Genomic DNA, 16,384 nt, shown 5'->3' with positions numbered 1-16,384 from the left:
TCGTTTGGAGCGTTTGTTTTGGAACCTGGTGCCTTTTGTCTCCCTTAGTTCGGTTGGTTTAGGCATGTGTGAACACAGCAGTCACGCTCGGATTCGCACCAAAACAATCGCTCCAAGATCGCCTGAACGAGGTGGTCTCGGCCCGATTGAAAACGAACTCTGGAGCGGTTCGGTTGAGGTGAGAAAGCAACTCGACCCAATGGACTAACGAACCAACAGACCAAGTGGTATCATAATTCATAATGGTAAATGTGTTCTGTTATGTTATGCAGCAGTTTCTGATTCTGAGTGTTCTGACTAGTTAAGCTAATAGTTGTTTCTGTGGTATTAGTGTGTGCTTTAAGAAATAAATGGAAAGCAAAGTTACTTTTTAAAATGTAATGGTCTGAAGAATTACCCAATCTGTGACTCAAAAAACGTAATATGATCTGGACCGTGAGTTTTGTGATCTGTTGCACCACTATTATTTAATATTATTATGTTTATGCAAAGAAAATGTGCATAGTGCTGCTAATTTTATGTTGTTTGCTGGTTTTCGACATAGGTGAAATTATTCCAGTGCATTTTAACAATAATATTGATAACCATAATGATTTGTCACTATATGAACATTTCCTAGCATTTCATGTCTACAGTGCATCCTCTGTGTTCAAGAAACTGAGTATGTTTATGTTAGAAAGGCAAAGAGAGAGTGCACTCTGTCTAATTTATGCTTTCTTATTCCCATGCCTCTTATATTAACAGAAGCTCATAAGATATTCCAGTGTAAATCAATACCTGACAGCCTAGAAGCAGAGACACAGAAGCTACCCAGAATAAGGAGGAAACCTCACACATCTCCCTCTTTATACCACCATTCCTGTCATTCATTGCCTCTTCATGACTCGTTCAATCACATGAGTGACATATCTGTCAGAGGTGTCACCAACTCAGCCAGCACCCATGATGCACTGCTTGTGTTTGAATATCAGTACTGTACAAAATAGGCTACATTTGACAGCAGTTCTAAATAAGTTTATGCCACAAGTTTTGTGTATACTGTATAAAATCAACAGTTTAAAATGATTTGGAGGAGGCAGTTCACACTTAACATGTTTTTGCATTCCATCGTGCTGCTTTTCCACTGATTTTCCATGTAGACGTGCATGTGTAACCGTTGCATTGCACGTGAGTCTTTTTTAGCGTCTCGTTCATGACACTGCGTTCTCAAGTAGGGCTGGGGCGGTTACTGCATTACCGCAATACCGCGGTCACATGATGCCTACCGTGGGTCTGAGCTCGTCACCATCATCATCGAAAAAAAAAAAAAAAAAAAAAAAGCATTGCGGTTTAAAGCGGTTTACCGCTATACCGCGGGAATTTCGTGCTTTTCAACCACGGTAAGAAAAAATCCATACCGTCCCAGCCCTATTCTCAAGTTAAACTTTTCAAAAATATGTCTTCTGACATTGCACCTTGCATTCACAAAAATCATTCCATGTGAAAGGCCTGAATTTGACAAGGGCTAAATTTAATGGCAGAGCATCTCCGGAACGGCAAGTCTTGTGGGGTGTTCCTGGTATGCAGTGGTTAGTAGTACCTACCAAAAGTTGTGCTAGGAAGGACAGTGGTGAACAGGTGTTAGGGTCATGGGCACCCAAGGCTCAGTGATGCACGTGGGAAGTGAAGGCTAGCCCCATCTGGTCAGATCACACAGAAGAGCTACTGTAAATTGCTGAAAAACTTAATGCTGCCCATGATAGAAAGGTGCCACAGTGCATCAGAGTTTGCTGTGTAGCCGCAGACTAGTCAGAGTGTCCATGATGACCCCTGTCCACCGCTGAAAGTGCCTACAAGGAGCATGTGACACCAGAACTGGGCTACTGAGCAGTTGAAGAAGGTTGTCTGATCTGATGAATCATGTTTTATTTGATATCATGTGGATGGCTGGGTGTGTATGTAATTTACCTGGGGAAGAGATGAGAGCAGGATGCAGTATGGGAAGAAGGCAGGCCTTTGGAAGTGCTCTGGGCAATGAATGTTCTTTTGGGAAACTTTGTAACTTTGTTACTTTAACTTGTACTACCTAGCTTAAGTTTGTTGTAGACCAGACAATGGTGTTCCCTGGTGGCAGTGGCCTCTTTCAGCAAGATGATGCACACACTGCAAAAATTGTTCAGTAATCGTTTAAGAAACATGACAAAGATTTCAAGGTGCTGCCTTGGCATCCATATTCCCCAGATCTCGATCTGATTGAGCATCTATGGCAGGGATGGGCAACTTCAGTCCTGGAGGGCCACTGTCCTGCAGGGTTTAGCTCCAACCCTGATAAAACTCACCTGCCTGTAGCTTTCTAATAATCATAAGATGCTGATTAGCTTGTTCAGGTGTGTTTGAGTAGGGTTGGAGCTAAACTCTGCAGGACAGTGCCCCTCCAGGACCAAAGTTGCCCATCCCTGATCTTCAGGATTTACTGGACCAACGAATCCGATCCATGGAGGCCCCACCTTGCAAAGTGCAGGACTTAAAGGATCTGCTGCTAATGTCTTGGTGCCAGATACTACTACAGGACACATTCAGAGGTCTTGTCGAGTCCATGCCTTGTAAGGCTGTGACAATAAATTGGTGGTTGAAGTGAATTAGAAGGGTATTTGCAGTGGGCTGTTTACATTAATCTCGCGTCATAAAAGCTTTCTGAGGTGCGAGTACATTCTCAGACTTAGCCAAACGTACGAGCGCTCTTCTTCGTGAGCATTTGAGCGTGTGGTTAAAAACTAGCCTAGAGCGCCATCTGCTGTTAAAGACTAAGCTCAGAATCGATTCAAGAGAAATTCGCAATGCATTCTGAAAATATCAGAATCGATCCACGAATTGTGATGCATCAATTTAATGTCCAAGCTCTAATGCCTTGGCGAATCAGAAATGTTTTGGCAGCATAAGGGGGACGTATATTTGTACCACATCTGTACCCTCACTTAAGACACTTCTCTTATCCAATATCTCTGTTTACATTTAATCTCCCACCCAAATAGAATATTCCATTGACCTTTGTATTTTTACATTCTTATTTGATTAAGTAGACAAAAGAACAAGAGCAACTTTTTACTGCCGAGTTTTTGTGTGAGCACTTAGTCATGTCTGCTTCATTATAGATACAAAATATCTTTCAGCAGAGGGCTGCGTCTGTAACAAATTTCTGTGTGTGGGTGTGTGTGGGTGATGGCTGTGTTTGACTTAATGCAGTCCTCTATAAAACAGTTATGGACTGTGTCAGCGTAGGCCATAAAGAAGCCAGTAAGAAGCAGACAGCAGTGAATGAGTTCAAGAAGAAACAGAGCTGGAAATGTTGGTGATTGAATGGTTGAATAAAAAACAGGGGTGAATGTAATTGTAAAAAGGAAAAGAAAGACGCCTGATGGCTTTGTTAGACAGAGAGGAAGTTTAAAAGTGAAACCGCAATGGAGGACAGCTAAAGAAAGAGATGAAACCAAGAGAGATGCAGGAGTTCATTCCTGGTTCATTAGTCTCATGCTGGGACCGGCAATACAGCAGCATCCCATTTGTGCCATTTGGCTTATGCTGCTGTTCTACTAATGTCCAAACCTGCTTTCTGTTCCTCACCACTGGGAATGTATTGAATTAATTTTGCAGGTACACAGTCATACAGTAATGTTGCCTTGGTTTGCATGACTTTTGTAACTATATGTTATACTATTTAATATAATTTGATTGCAATAATTCATCAACAGATGACATCGATCATCGATCATGACATCACGACTTGTGTATGTAATGTTCCAAATCTTATGAAGCCAGATGATAGCTTAGCAGGGCTTACCAGTAAGGATTTTAGACTCAAGTTGGGCCATTAGTTCAGATTTCTTGCCAACATTTTTACTGACCCAATACAAAAACATGTAAATTTAAGACATGTAAAACATGTAAGTTTTCTGTATAATAACTGTCCAATTTACAGGTAAAAAACAAAAATACAAATTTACCAGTATATAAAATAAATATATAAATATCAGATAACAATGCATCCATAAACACATTAGTTGGAAAATGATGGTGCACAAGGCAAAACATTGATTGGTTTGTATATGTTATTGTATAAGTCCTATTTTTGCTGATGCTACTAAAACTATCTCAATTTAATTTTTGCAGTTTCAACAACCTAATTTATTTTAGCCAGCTAGTTTTAACTACATGCGACAACTAAACATGCAAATATAATAGATGTTTAAAAAAATTTCATGTTTGGGTGAATTGTTTCTTTAACTCTGCCTCTAGCCTTGTAAAACCAGACACCCTTTTCAGTGTACTCTGTAAACATGTCAATGTGCTTCTTTCACAGCCACCCGCAATTGATTCCTAATGCCTTCTATGTCCTGACCTACATTAAAATTCTTGCTTCTTTGTTGCCAGATGTGTTCAATCCAGACGTTGCAATTTATTTCTCAATTCTTGCTCTTCTACTTTGCAAGCGAACCACTGGCTTCTAATCTCCCTTTATAATTTCTCTAAATGGAACTGCAAGCCATTACCATTGCCAGGCAGAATGTAGTGGGTCAGTATTCCTCTGTGCGCCTTTAATCCACATGATCTTCACTCTTGGCTGAGTTTGGATCATGCTCGTTTGATTCCGTGACTAAGAAATGGGAGTCTCTCCGAAATATAGAGTTCCAAGCCTGTGCCATACAGTCCTGTGATTATACTGTATGTGCTACTGTCCCACATATCTGTGGCTCACTGATAGCAGGCTGATGGCGAGATGAAAGCTTGCAGCTAATTCCCTTTGTTAATGGAATTGCGTTCATGCTTCCTCTGCATGTGTGTTGGGAGGGAGGTTCTGGGAATGTTTCACTGACTTCAGCTTATGGTTGAGTCTTGTGGATTGTGTTCAAGGCTTTAAACGAGGAGAATGTCTTTCACATCCATGTTGAATGGTGCTGTGGGATTCCCTACTGCTCTAAGTCTGTCTGACATTGCCGTGCATTTGAAGGGCAAATGTTCATGGTACTGCATTCAAATCTGAAGGCTTAGAAAGTGCAGGAATTATAGCACTTATTTGAGGAGCTATCAGTTTTGAAAGTGTTAAGGTGTGTATTTACGTGTAGGTTAGAAGATGAATGTGGCAAAAAGGGTTTTCTCAATCCTCTTGATGCTTTATATTGAGAATTACAGAACTGTAGCCTCCCTTGTGGTGTTGGGTTTAAATGCACATTTAATGATGGTTTTCACATGTTGGGTGAGAGACCAGGAGTGTGAAGATGTTATCTGGTTCCTCCGGGGTTTGTGTCGTAGCTCTTCTTAGCTCTTCTACAGTAGCGTTCCTGGGGAGAGACAAAAGAAGTGAAGCTATGGAACTGATTTTAGGGTAATTGGATCCTTTTACAACCAAAGGCTTATTTAACTGCAGTGCCAGAGCTTCTTTTAAAATCTCTTTTATATTCACAATCTTATCAGAGTAGAGACTGAGTCAGCAGAGAAGAGGGAGCCTGGCTGCTGCTTTCCTCTATGAAGTTCAGAACGAAGAAAGAAACAAGACTGGAAGGATGATAATTCTATTTTTTGCATCCCATTCTGTTGCAGATCTTGGCGAGAGATGTTGAAATGGGGAAGAAAGTAGAATATTATAAAATATTTGTTCTTCTGGCAAAGTCACCAGGAACTGATGCCATGATGTTTAATGTAGAAATTCATCTTGGGTGCTTTATATAACACACACACACACGCACACACGCGCACACACACACACACACACACATAGGTATATACAGTGAGGAAAATAAGTATTTGAACACCCTGCTATTTTGCAAGTTCTCCCACTTAGAAATCATGGAGGGGTCTGAAATTGTCATCGTAGGTGCATGTCCACTGTGAGAGACATAATCTTAAAAAAAAAAAAAAATGCAGAAATCACAATGTATGATTTTTTTAACTATTTATTTGTATGATACAGTTGCAAATAAGTATTTGAACACCTGAGAAAATCAATGTTAATATTTGGTACAGTAGCCTTTGTTTGCAATTACAGAGGTCAAACGTTTCCTGTAGTTTTTCACAAGGTTTGCACACACTGCAGGAGGGATTTTGGCCCACTCCTCCACACAGATCTTCTCTAGATCAGTCAGGTTTCTGGGCTGTCGCTGAGAAACACGGAGTTTGAGCTCCCTCCAAAGATTCTTTATTGGGTTTAGGTCTGGAGACTGGCTAGGCCACGCCAGAACCTTGATATGCTTCTTACAGAGCCACTCCTTGGTTATCCTGGCTGTGTGCTTCGGGTCATTGTCATGTTGGAAGACCCAGCCTCGACCCATCTTCAATGCTCTAACTGAGGGAAGGAGGTTGTTCCCCAAAATCTCGCAATACATGGCCCCGGTCATCCTCTCCTTAATACAGTGCTGTCGCCCTGTCCCATGTGCAGAAAAACACCCCCAAAGCATGATGCTACCACCCCCATGCTTCACAGTAGGGATGGTGTTCTTGGGATGGTACTCATCATTCTTCTTCCTCCAAACACGTTTAGTGGAATTATGACCAAAAAGTTCTATTTTGGTCTCATCTGACCACATGACTTTCTCCCATGACTCCTCTGGATCATCCAAATGGTCATTGGCAAACTTAAGACGGGCCTTGACATGTGCTGGTTTAAGCAGGGGAACCTTCCGTGCCATGCATGATTTCAAACCATGACGTCTTAGTGTATTACCAACAGTAACCTTGGAAACGGTGGTCCCAGCTCTTTTCAGGTCATTGACCAGCTCCTCCCGTGTAGTTCTGGGCTGATTTCTCACCTTTCTTAGGATCATTGAGACCCCACGAGATGAGATCTTGCATGGAGCCCCAGTCCGAGGGAGATTGACAGTCATGTTTAGCTTCTTCCATTTTCTAATGATTGCTCCAACAGTGGACCTTTTTTCACCAAGCTGCTTGGCAATTTCCCCGTAGCCCTTTCCAGCCTTGTGGAGGTGTACAATTTTGTCTCTAGTGTCTTTGGACAGCTCTTTGGTCTTGGCCATGTTAGTAGTTGGATTCTTACTGATTGTATTGGGTGGACAGGTGTCTTTATGCAGCTAACGACCTCAAACAGGTGCATCTAATTTAGGATAATAAATGGAGTGGAGGTGGACATTTTAAAGGCAGACTAACAGGTCTTTGAGGGTCAGAATTCTAGCTGATAGACAGGTGTTCAAATACTTATTTGCAGCTGTATCATACAAATAAATAGTTAAAAAATCATATATTGTGATTTCTGGATTTTTTATTTTTATTTTTAGATTATGTCTCTCACAGTGGACATGCACCTACGATGACAATTTCAGACCCCTCCATGATTTCCAAGTGGGAGAACTTGCAAAATAGCAGGGTGTTCAAATACTTATTTTCCTCACACTATATATATATATATATATATATGTATATATGTGTTTATGTGTTCGGTTTTGTGATTAATATAAAATATATAAAATATGATTTGGTGTGCAATAGGATACATTTAACAATTAAACAGTAATATATTATTCTTGACTTGTTTAGTCTAGTTTGCCCTTAAAGGGACACTTTACCTCTGGAAAGATGAATGTGTATTTAAAATAGGTCATTTATGTAGAAGAAATGTGAAATTATTTTTGAATTTGGAGCTTTCTAGACTGAGAAAAGCCAGAAAATGTATTTTTGGCTTATGTGGATGAAGGACAACAACTCCCAGAATGCACTTGCTTCGCTGCCCTAGGAGGCCACTCCCAAGCCACGCCTACCGGTAAGAGAGGGCAGTTGACAACAACAAAGCTAAGCTACAGTCTATGTAAGCTACTAGCGAGTCTCTGTGATGAGTTTGCCCTGGATTTCGAGATCGCCCAAAATGTCCGGGATTCGGCTTTTGCGTTCTACAGTCGCCATTCATCATGTTTACTGTGGCGAGCAGGACGAGGCTGAGGGGTGCGGGAGAACGGCGCGAGGCCGGTGGCGTCATTACTGAGACGCATCGGTCTCGCATCTCTCACGGAGGAGCGGGAATTTTCTTAGCAATGTTAAAACGCACATCAACCGATCACTTGTTTAGCGTTCATGTAAACACTACATTCAGATTCACCAATCGGAATGAATTCAGCTAGATTGAAACAAAAGGTGTGCATGTAAACAATGAATGGCGACCGCAGAAAGCAAAAGCCGAATCCCGGACATTTTGGACGATCTCGACGGCTGGACATGTCCGGGAAAAAGAGGATGGCATTGGAAATCAAACGCACTGGAACTGATCTGTGATAGGTCTGTTAGCGTATTAGGTCCAACCCCCTATGGGTGGGTTTGAAAGGGTGGGAACTAGTGCTTGTAGTCTCAACAGAAATCCCCCCCCTTACACTTCCTCCGACAATGATGTAAAATTACAATTTTTGCGTCATTGTGGGGGGAAGTGTTAAGAGGTAAATACGGATTTCTCCCGTCTCAGGGGAAAATGAGAGCGTGTTGCACGACCATTCAATAGTATGACTGGGTTTCTAACAATGCAAAGCTTAATGCAAATGGGTGGAGTGTTCCTTTAAGTCAGTTGTGGTTTGGGATCAACAGTTCATGTCTTTCTCTCTGTTTTTGTCTTTGTCCTGAGGCTTTATTTAGACTTAAAACTGCTCTTCTGAAGTTCACGCATTCCATATGCCACTTTGTTTAACATCTCACCCCTCCCCTCGCATGTGCCCCACAGTGTAATACAGAGTAAACCAGACAATATGCAAATCGCCTCAATGAAGTATGGCATACGTGTTCTTCAGTGTCCGTTTGTAACAGGTGTAATGCTGTAAGCAGATAGTTATCTCTCCCAGAGCAGATTGAAAGCATCAGTCATGCTCTCTCTCCTCCGCTGGTGTCTGATTATCATCACTGCTCAGAGTACAGCTCCTCTCAACTCAGAGAAAGACACAATGTTATTCGCAAAAAACAACGATTTCTTTATATATATATATTTTTTAATTTCTAAACATTTATGATTTGTGCTAAAAAAAGGACAGATATGCTGATTAAATGCGTTTTTACTTTTGCCGTATCCAGTTCTTAATAACCAGCTCAGCTAGCCAGTACTGCCTAGTTTCAAATGGTTGTTTTTATCTCAAGGTCTTCTGGCATCTGATTGTAAACATATACTATTTGACTTAAAAAGTGCCTCTATAATGCTTTTAAAGGTTCCTAATTTTGTTTTGGAGGTCTCCTACAATAGAAATGCATGCATTAAAAGTCAAAAGCACTTTAAGTTTCTCATAAAAATACATTGCACATCACCTAATTTCTCAGAGATTCTGAAACGGTTTGTTTAAAGATTCAGTCTCTCTTTAAACTTTTTGAGTAAACCTACTCTGCTCTGATTGGTCATACGGCCACGTCTGTTGTGATTGGTCTAAAGGCCCGTTCACACCAAGAACGATAACTAAAGATAACGGTGAAGATATAGTTCTAAAAATCGTTATAAATATAAAAGAATTGTAGAGTCCATCCCACAGCTGCAACTGTAACGATAACGATATAGAGGAATGATATCGTAGGAATCACTTTCAAAACGTTTTTTTTTTTTTTTTTTAGCTGTTGAACGATAAAATGTGGACGGCCAATTGCGTGCGTGCACTCAATCGCTCTGGCGATCGCACGGTGACACTTTGATAGCACTTAGCTTAGCCCAGTTCATTCATTAGGATCCAAACAGAGATGAAGTTAGAAGCGACCAAACACCTCCACGTTTTCCCTATTTAAATACAGTTACACGACCAAGTATGGTGACACAAAATAAAATGTGGCGCTTTTCTAAGCGGGTAAAAAGGATAACTATAATGTATGGCGGAATAGCACTTGAAGTTGGGAGCACTTCGACTCGAATTAGATCGATTACACTAGCTAGATTGACTCGAAACATAGCATGCTGAGGACATCTGCTGGTTAAAGCATTGTAAATGCAACAAGAACAGCAAAAACAGCTTAGAATAAACCTATATAATTTGTTGGTGTGGAGGCAAATATAGTTTTCGTTTTAGTTATCTTTATAGTTATTGTTCTTGGTGTGAACAGGCCTTAACGCCCATTACTATATCAGAATTTCAGCTCTGAGGGCCTCCTCAGCACTTGTAGTAATACGAACCGTATTATGGTGGCTTTTTTTTTATTTATTATTATTCTAGCGCGAGTCCTCATCCTTTTTAACTGCATGCAAAGTGGATCGTGTCGACAGCACGAATCAAACTCTTCCAGGTCTCAGGTACAACCACAGTGTTTGAGGGCGGGTCAAAGTAGATGTTGTTTGTTGGCTGTAAGTGAAGACCATATAGCATTATGCAAATTTGCTAGATTGTTACCCCTTGCTAAATTTTACTCAAGTACAAGTAAAAGTACTACAGTCAGATGTCTACTTAATTAAAAGTATTGAAGTACTTGTTTTTAAAAGTACTTGAGTATCAAGAGTACAAGAGTACAGTTTCTAAATATTGCATTACTACTGCCATAGTGCTTACATTGGTAAACACTTGAAGCGAAAACTATCATTAACTTGTTCAGAAAATTGAAATAGTCTGGCGAGGTGGGGCCACGGGTTGGCACATTCCCGGGATGGACCTGCTGCGTCTTCATCCATTGTTTTGTCTCTTATCTAAATCTGACCATGGAGTTGACTTTGGCGGAAAGCTGAAGGTGATTGCTGATAGGCTGTCCCAATCAGTGGCGCCTGCACAATCCAATCACGTTTGAGAGGGAAACAACAAATTGAGGGTTTCCGAGATTTTTCTTTTCTTTTTTTTTCTTTTTTCTTTTTTTAGAAGAAGGAACGGGTACTCATGGTTATGGATAGAAATGTAGCGGAGTAAAGAGTACAATATTTTCCTCTCAAATGTACTTGAGTAAAGTCATGAGTACTCCCCAAAATTGATACTCGAGTAAAGTACAGATCCCTCAAAATTGTACTTAAGTACTGTACTCAAGTAAATGTATTCCGTTACTGTCCGGCTCTGATAACAGGAAGTGAGACTGCAATTGCCGATTCAGAATCGATTCTTTCTTTTAGGAGACAATAACTTTAATTGTCGTGCACTTTGACCTTTAAAACTTTGCAGACCTTTTACATTCAGAAATGCCTATTAAACACTGCATTAAAGGTAATATTCGAAAAAGCATATAGGCAGTTTAATATAAAAAGTTTTGCTGTAGTTGTCTGTGGTTTTGTGCTTTTGGGTTTCTGTAAAAGATTAGTCGTTGTCTTTGAAGTTTAAATAATGTTAATGCATTTTCTTCACCAATTGACCTGGAGATCCAATAAAGCTCAGCAGCGGTGTTCCAATTTTATGGTTTAGAAGTCAAATTAGATTACTGAATCACTACTTTCACTCACAGCTATAAAAGGTCCCCATAGTCTATTACTTCAAATTGCCTTTTTAAATGTTATGTGTCTGACCTCTTATGTCCTTAGAGACTAGGACTGTGAGGGTAGAGAAGGAGATCTGTGGTGTAGATGGACCGTATGAACAGGTTGTTGAATGGACATTTTGTCTAACAGAATTATAATTTCCTTTTGTTAGCATCACCTTCCATGTCCAATCTGTCTTTAGAATATATAGGATAGGAAAGAGTTCTGGATTCTATGGCAGTGTTTCCCAATCTTACAAAATGTTTATTTTACATCTATAATTACACTGTTGACCCTTCAGTTACCCCTTAAACCTTCCCATATCACCAAACCTGTCCCTAAACTTACATGTATCCCACCTCATTAGCAGCAAACTTCAACACAAGAAGTACAATGTAAAGTTACAAAGTAGTTAGTTGCTAGATGATGACCAAAGTTTCTATTTATCAAATAATCCAGAAAAATGTATCATGGTTTCCACAAAAATATTAATCGGCACAACTGTTTTCAAAATTGATGATAATTTGAAATGTTTCTTGAGCCGCAAATCAGCACATACAAAGGATCATGTGACACTGAAGACTGGACTAATAAGGTTAACAATTTAGCTTTGCCATCACAGAGAACAGTTATTTTATATTATGCTGTTTCACAATAATAATAATATTATTATTATTATGTTTTTTTTGTTTTTTTTTAAACTGTATCTTTGATTGAATAAATGGTCTTGGTAGACCAAACAGAATGGAAACAGATCATTCAGTCTTCATCAGATGCCGTTTCATTTATAGAATAATATGATTGATGTCCTTGTGACTCTGAGAAAGGGGCAGTATTGTCAATGGGGTTTTTGGCTCAGTTTAACATGCGTTTTAGAACACTAAGAGACTGAGAGTGTGTGTGTTAATGGAAGATAGAGAGCAGAAAGTGCTCCCTCTTTAATTTGTCTACAAAGGCAGACTTTCAAACTTTTATTTCCCTGGCTGAAGGGCTTCTGGTGACCTGAATTATCTGAGTAATTACAGATTTGCACAACAGCGTGTCTGATAGGCTAAAAGAGAAGTCGTCCTTCTCGCTTTGGTTCCCTAAAACACAGCCTTGAGGAAGGGGATTGATGTTCTCTTGATTGCTTTGATGGAGCTTACTTGACCTTGTTGATGTGGGCATTTTCTTGTAATTCATCTACATTTTTTTTAGCTCTCATTTGGACTCACTCACTCACACGCCTCTCTTCTAACGTGAGCTCATCTGTGGATATTTCTTATTCATCTCTCTCTGGGTTAGATGGGTGGTGAATGACTTCATAATGCATGATGTGTGCATTCGGCTCAGCTTCAGGCTGAGGATGAGATGTGAGAGAATGAGCAGCAAATGATCCTTGAGAAGGGCAGCCAATCTGAAGTTTCAAAACTTCAATTATTTATCAGCATAAAAATGTCCTTTTAAATGTAAATGGTGATACATCCATGTGTGGCTGTGAGTGAAATGGGAATGTCCAGCACATTTTAAAGTAAAAATAAAGACTCATGCGTTGTCCGAATATGCCTACTTCCATTCTATATAGTATGCGAAAAACAGAATGTGAGTGAAGTATGTCCGTATAGTATTCAAAAAACAGTAGGTGAAAAGTACCCTGATGTCACATGACAATGACAACATTACAAATGTACAGTAGTACGTCCGAATTTCATTCATACTACACGCATTCATACTATATAGAACATACTTTTTTTTAACGGTTGCGAAGTAAGTTTCAAACCAAATGCAGTAGGCCTACCTAAATAGTGTATGTGGTTTTGGACGCAGGAAAAGGGGTGGGATTTTTTTTTTTTTTTTTTTTTTTTTAAATCAAGCAAAAATATGCCATGTAGTATATAAATTAGTGTTTGACCAATTGGATTTAACTTAATAACTTAAAAATTAACAATTATAAATTATAAATTAAAGAGCAGTGTAAATAAAAATAGCAGATAAAGATAGTAAACAATACATGCTGCAATTAAATTTATATTTATTTTACATTTTCTAAACTAGAAATATTTTCAAACTAATTTGAAAATTAATCAAATAATAATAAAAAAATAACTTAATGGGGGACAAATCCTGTAAAATAATCAGATTTGTACATTATTTCATGATTCTGTAATCCTATTACAGTATTTTTTTTTTCACATTTTAAAAAGTTACTAAAAAAAGTATTACTAATAGAAAGACAAATGATATTAAACATTTAATATATAGTTAACTTTTTTATTTAACGTTTCTGTCTAACAATTTAGACAAAACAAAGACTGTAAACTAATACAAATCCTGCTTTTGACTCTCAGCAAAACAGGAAATCTTATCCATCAATGGCTATAATAAAAATAAAAAAGGCAAATATTAGCTAATATATGGCGGGCTCGGATATATATTGGTCGATCACCACTATAAAAGAGTTCATTTTAATATTTAGATGATGATGATTTGCTACTTCTGCTTACTTTTTACCATTAAAAAATGGATGGATGGAGCACAACTAAGGCCACATTTAGACTGCTGGCAAATTTGGCCCAAATCCAATTGTTTTGCTCAAATGTGACTCGGATCTGTTTTTCTCATGACAGTGTGAACAGCACAAACCAAATTAAATCCGATCTTTTCAATTCCGATTTGGGCCACTTCCATATGTGGTCCTAAATCCGATACAGTTCAGATGTTTTTTTTAATGCGTCTGGACAGTCAAATTGGAATTCATGCGACTTTCATGTCATTCTCGATCAACATTCAGCACAATTCTGCACTCATGGAAGTCAGATTTTACAAACCCCAAGTTATCAAGTCAGTTTTGAAAGGTAGTCAGTGGAAGGATGTTGATGTGTCAGAACTCATAAGTATTACAGTGACAGCTCACAAGCGAAACATTAGGGCTCGTATCATAAATGTTTAAAAACTCTCCTCTCTTTTTCACATCCTCGTCTTTATGTCTTATATTGCCTGCGCATAAATTTGCTGCCTTCCATGGCAGATCACGCAATAAATAAACGTAATCGCTTACTTCAATGTCCTCCCTGTTTACTTCGGTTTGATAGCGTGCTGCGTGACGTCTTTTCATCGTTCTTTTGCACATGCGGGTCAGTCCAAGACCATGATGTGTTCACTCTGGAATCTGACATTGGCCACATTTACAACAATAACAATTGAACAGCTATACAAAAAAAATAAAAAATCTGAGCAGCCAATCGGAATTGAGCACTAAGGCTCGCAAGCCTTGACTTTCTGTATACTGGGAGTTTACTGACGGTTTGGTTTGTTTAGTGGTTGCATTTGTGAATCAATGCGTTTGCTGGGCATACAGGTCTGTGTTAATAAGGGGTAAAGTTGATTAGTCCTGCAGTGTTTGTTATTCCACTTTTCCATAATTTACTCAATAATTTAATTGCTATCTCTTGGATAAATTGTTTAATAAATTCCCAGCCCTACCATAACCTACAGTATTGTATATGTCTCTCACAGTGGGTGCCTTCTCCTTTATTTACAGCCCCCTGCAGTCCCAGAGCGTTCGGCAGTTCTTTACATTAATGTGTACAGGGAGGGCATTGGGTTTGTAGCTTTGTCCCGTCTACTGCAGGAGAAATGCCAAGTCATGATAATTCAGTCTCTCTGCTGCCATGCGTGGAGAGATTCAAGGTTAAACAGACACGCTACTCAGCAGTGTGTGCCAGATAATGTTTAAATGGACTGAGCTTTGAGGAATACACAGACCTATCTGTCTGGCATCAGTTTTGTCCTGGCTTTAGTGTCTAAGCATAGGAGATAAAGACTGCATGCTAATTTACATACTATCTGTTCTATATAGAATGCAAGACCAGAATTAGAGAATCCTGAACTTAGTATGATTAAAAATGGTATGCCCAAAGGTGCGACGATGCACATTTTTTGAAGCAGAAGTGTACAAATGTAGATCAAATGTTTGTAATGCAAGGAAATGACAAAAACATCGAGCATTTTTGTCAAGTTGATTCAAATTTATACTTTTAAGCTTAAAGTAACATTTCTTAGACTTTATATAATCAAATACAATAATTGTGAAATATTACAATTTAAAACAACTGTTTTCTATTTTAATATATTTTATAATGTAATTTATTCTTGTGATGGCAAAGCTGAATGTTCAGTATCATTACTCCAGTCTTCAGTCACACTATCCACCAGAAATGATTCTATTATGCTGATATTGATTAAAAATAAATGTTTTTAGAGCACAAATAAAAAAATAATTAAAAAAACGGTGCTGCTTACTATTTTGGTGGAAAATATGATGTGTTTTTTTCAGGATTCTTTGAATAGAAAGTTCAAAAGAACAACATTTATTTATAGGGTTAGTTCACCCTAAAATGAAAATTCTGTCATCAATTACTCAACCTTATTTTGTTCCAAAACCGTAAGATATTCGTTCATCTTCGGAACACAAATGAAGATCATTTTTGTGAAATCTGAGAGCTTTCTGTCCTTCCATTGACAGCCTAAGCAACTACCACTTACAAGCCCACTTTCTCTCTTCTGTCTCTCTGTCCAGGTTGTTTTCAGCTATGTAACGTGTTCAGGCAGAACATGGAGATAGACCAGTGTCTGCTGGAGTCTCTGCCGTTGGGCCAGCGCCAGAGGCTGGTCAGACGCATGCGTTGCGAGCAGCTGCGGGTCTACTACGAGCGAGAACGGACACTACAGAAACAGAGCTTCCCCAAGCCCCGGCCCACCAACCGCAAAAAACAAAGGATCAGCTTTACCGTTTCAGACGTCATCCAGGATGCCATCATACGACACGATGACAAAGAGGGTAAGAAACTTTTGTTTCTTTATCTGTTATCTTGGTTTCATGTTGTAAATTTATTCATTTCTCACTAGCAAATTACAATGCTGATCAAATACCAATAAGTCACTCAAAAATGCTGCATATATGCTATCTAAGTGGTCGTTGACACAGGACGTTCTTGAGCACTCAGTAACACTTTACAATAATTACTCCTTAGTTAACTTTGCATT

General features: G+C 39.0%; 1 protein-coding gene across 4 annotated transcripts in view; it reads left to right on the top strand.

Moving 5' to 3' along the window:
• Positions 1–16,384, top strand: part of myo16 (myosin XVI) — a 221,366-nt gene that overhangs the window by 52,444 nt on the left and 152,538 nt on the right. For all 4 annotated transcript variants that reach the window (XM_084122649.1, XM_084122646.1, XM_084122648.1 and 1 more), the window contains exon 2: positions 15,918–16,178. In XM_084122649.1, coding sequence (XP_083978775.1) covers positions 15,953–16,178 — 226 coding nt within the window. In that variant the 5' untranslated portion in view covers positions 15,918–15,952. The remainder of the gene's footprint in view (positions 1–15,917; positions 16,179–16,384) is intronic.

This window comes from Abramis brama, assembly GCF_963993115.1.
Source record: "Abramis brama genome assembly, chromosome: 8".
Classification (NCBI taxonomy): Eukaryota; Metazoa; Chordata; class Actinopteri; order Cypriniformes; family Leuciscidae; genus Abramis; species Abramis brama.
Note: the sequence above shows the minus strand (reverse complement) of the source record. Positions and strands in the feature narration are given on the sequence as shown.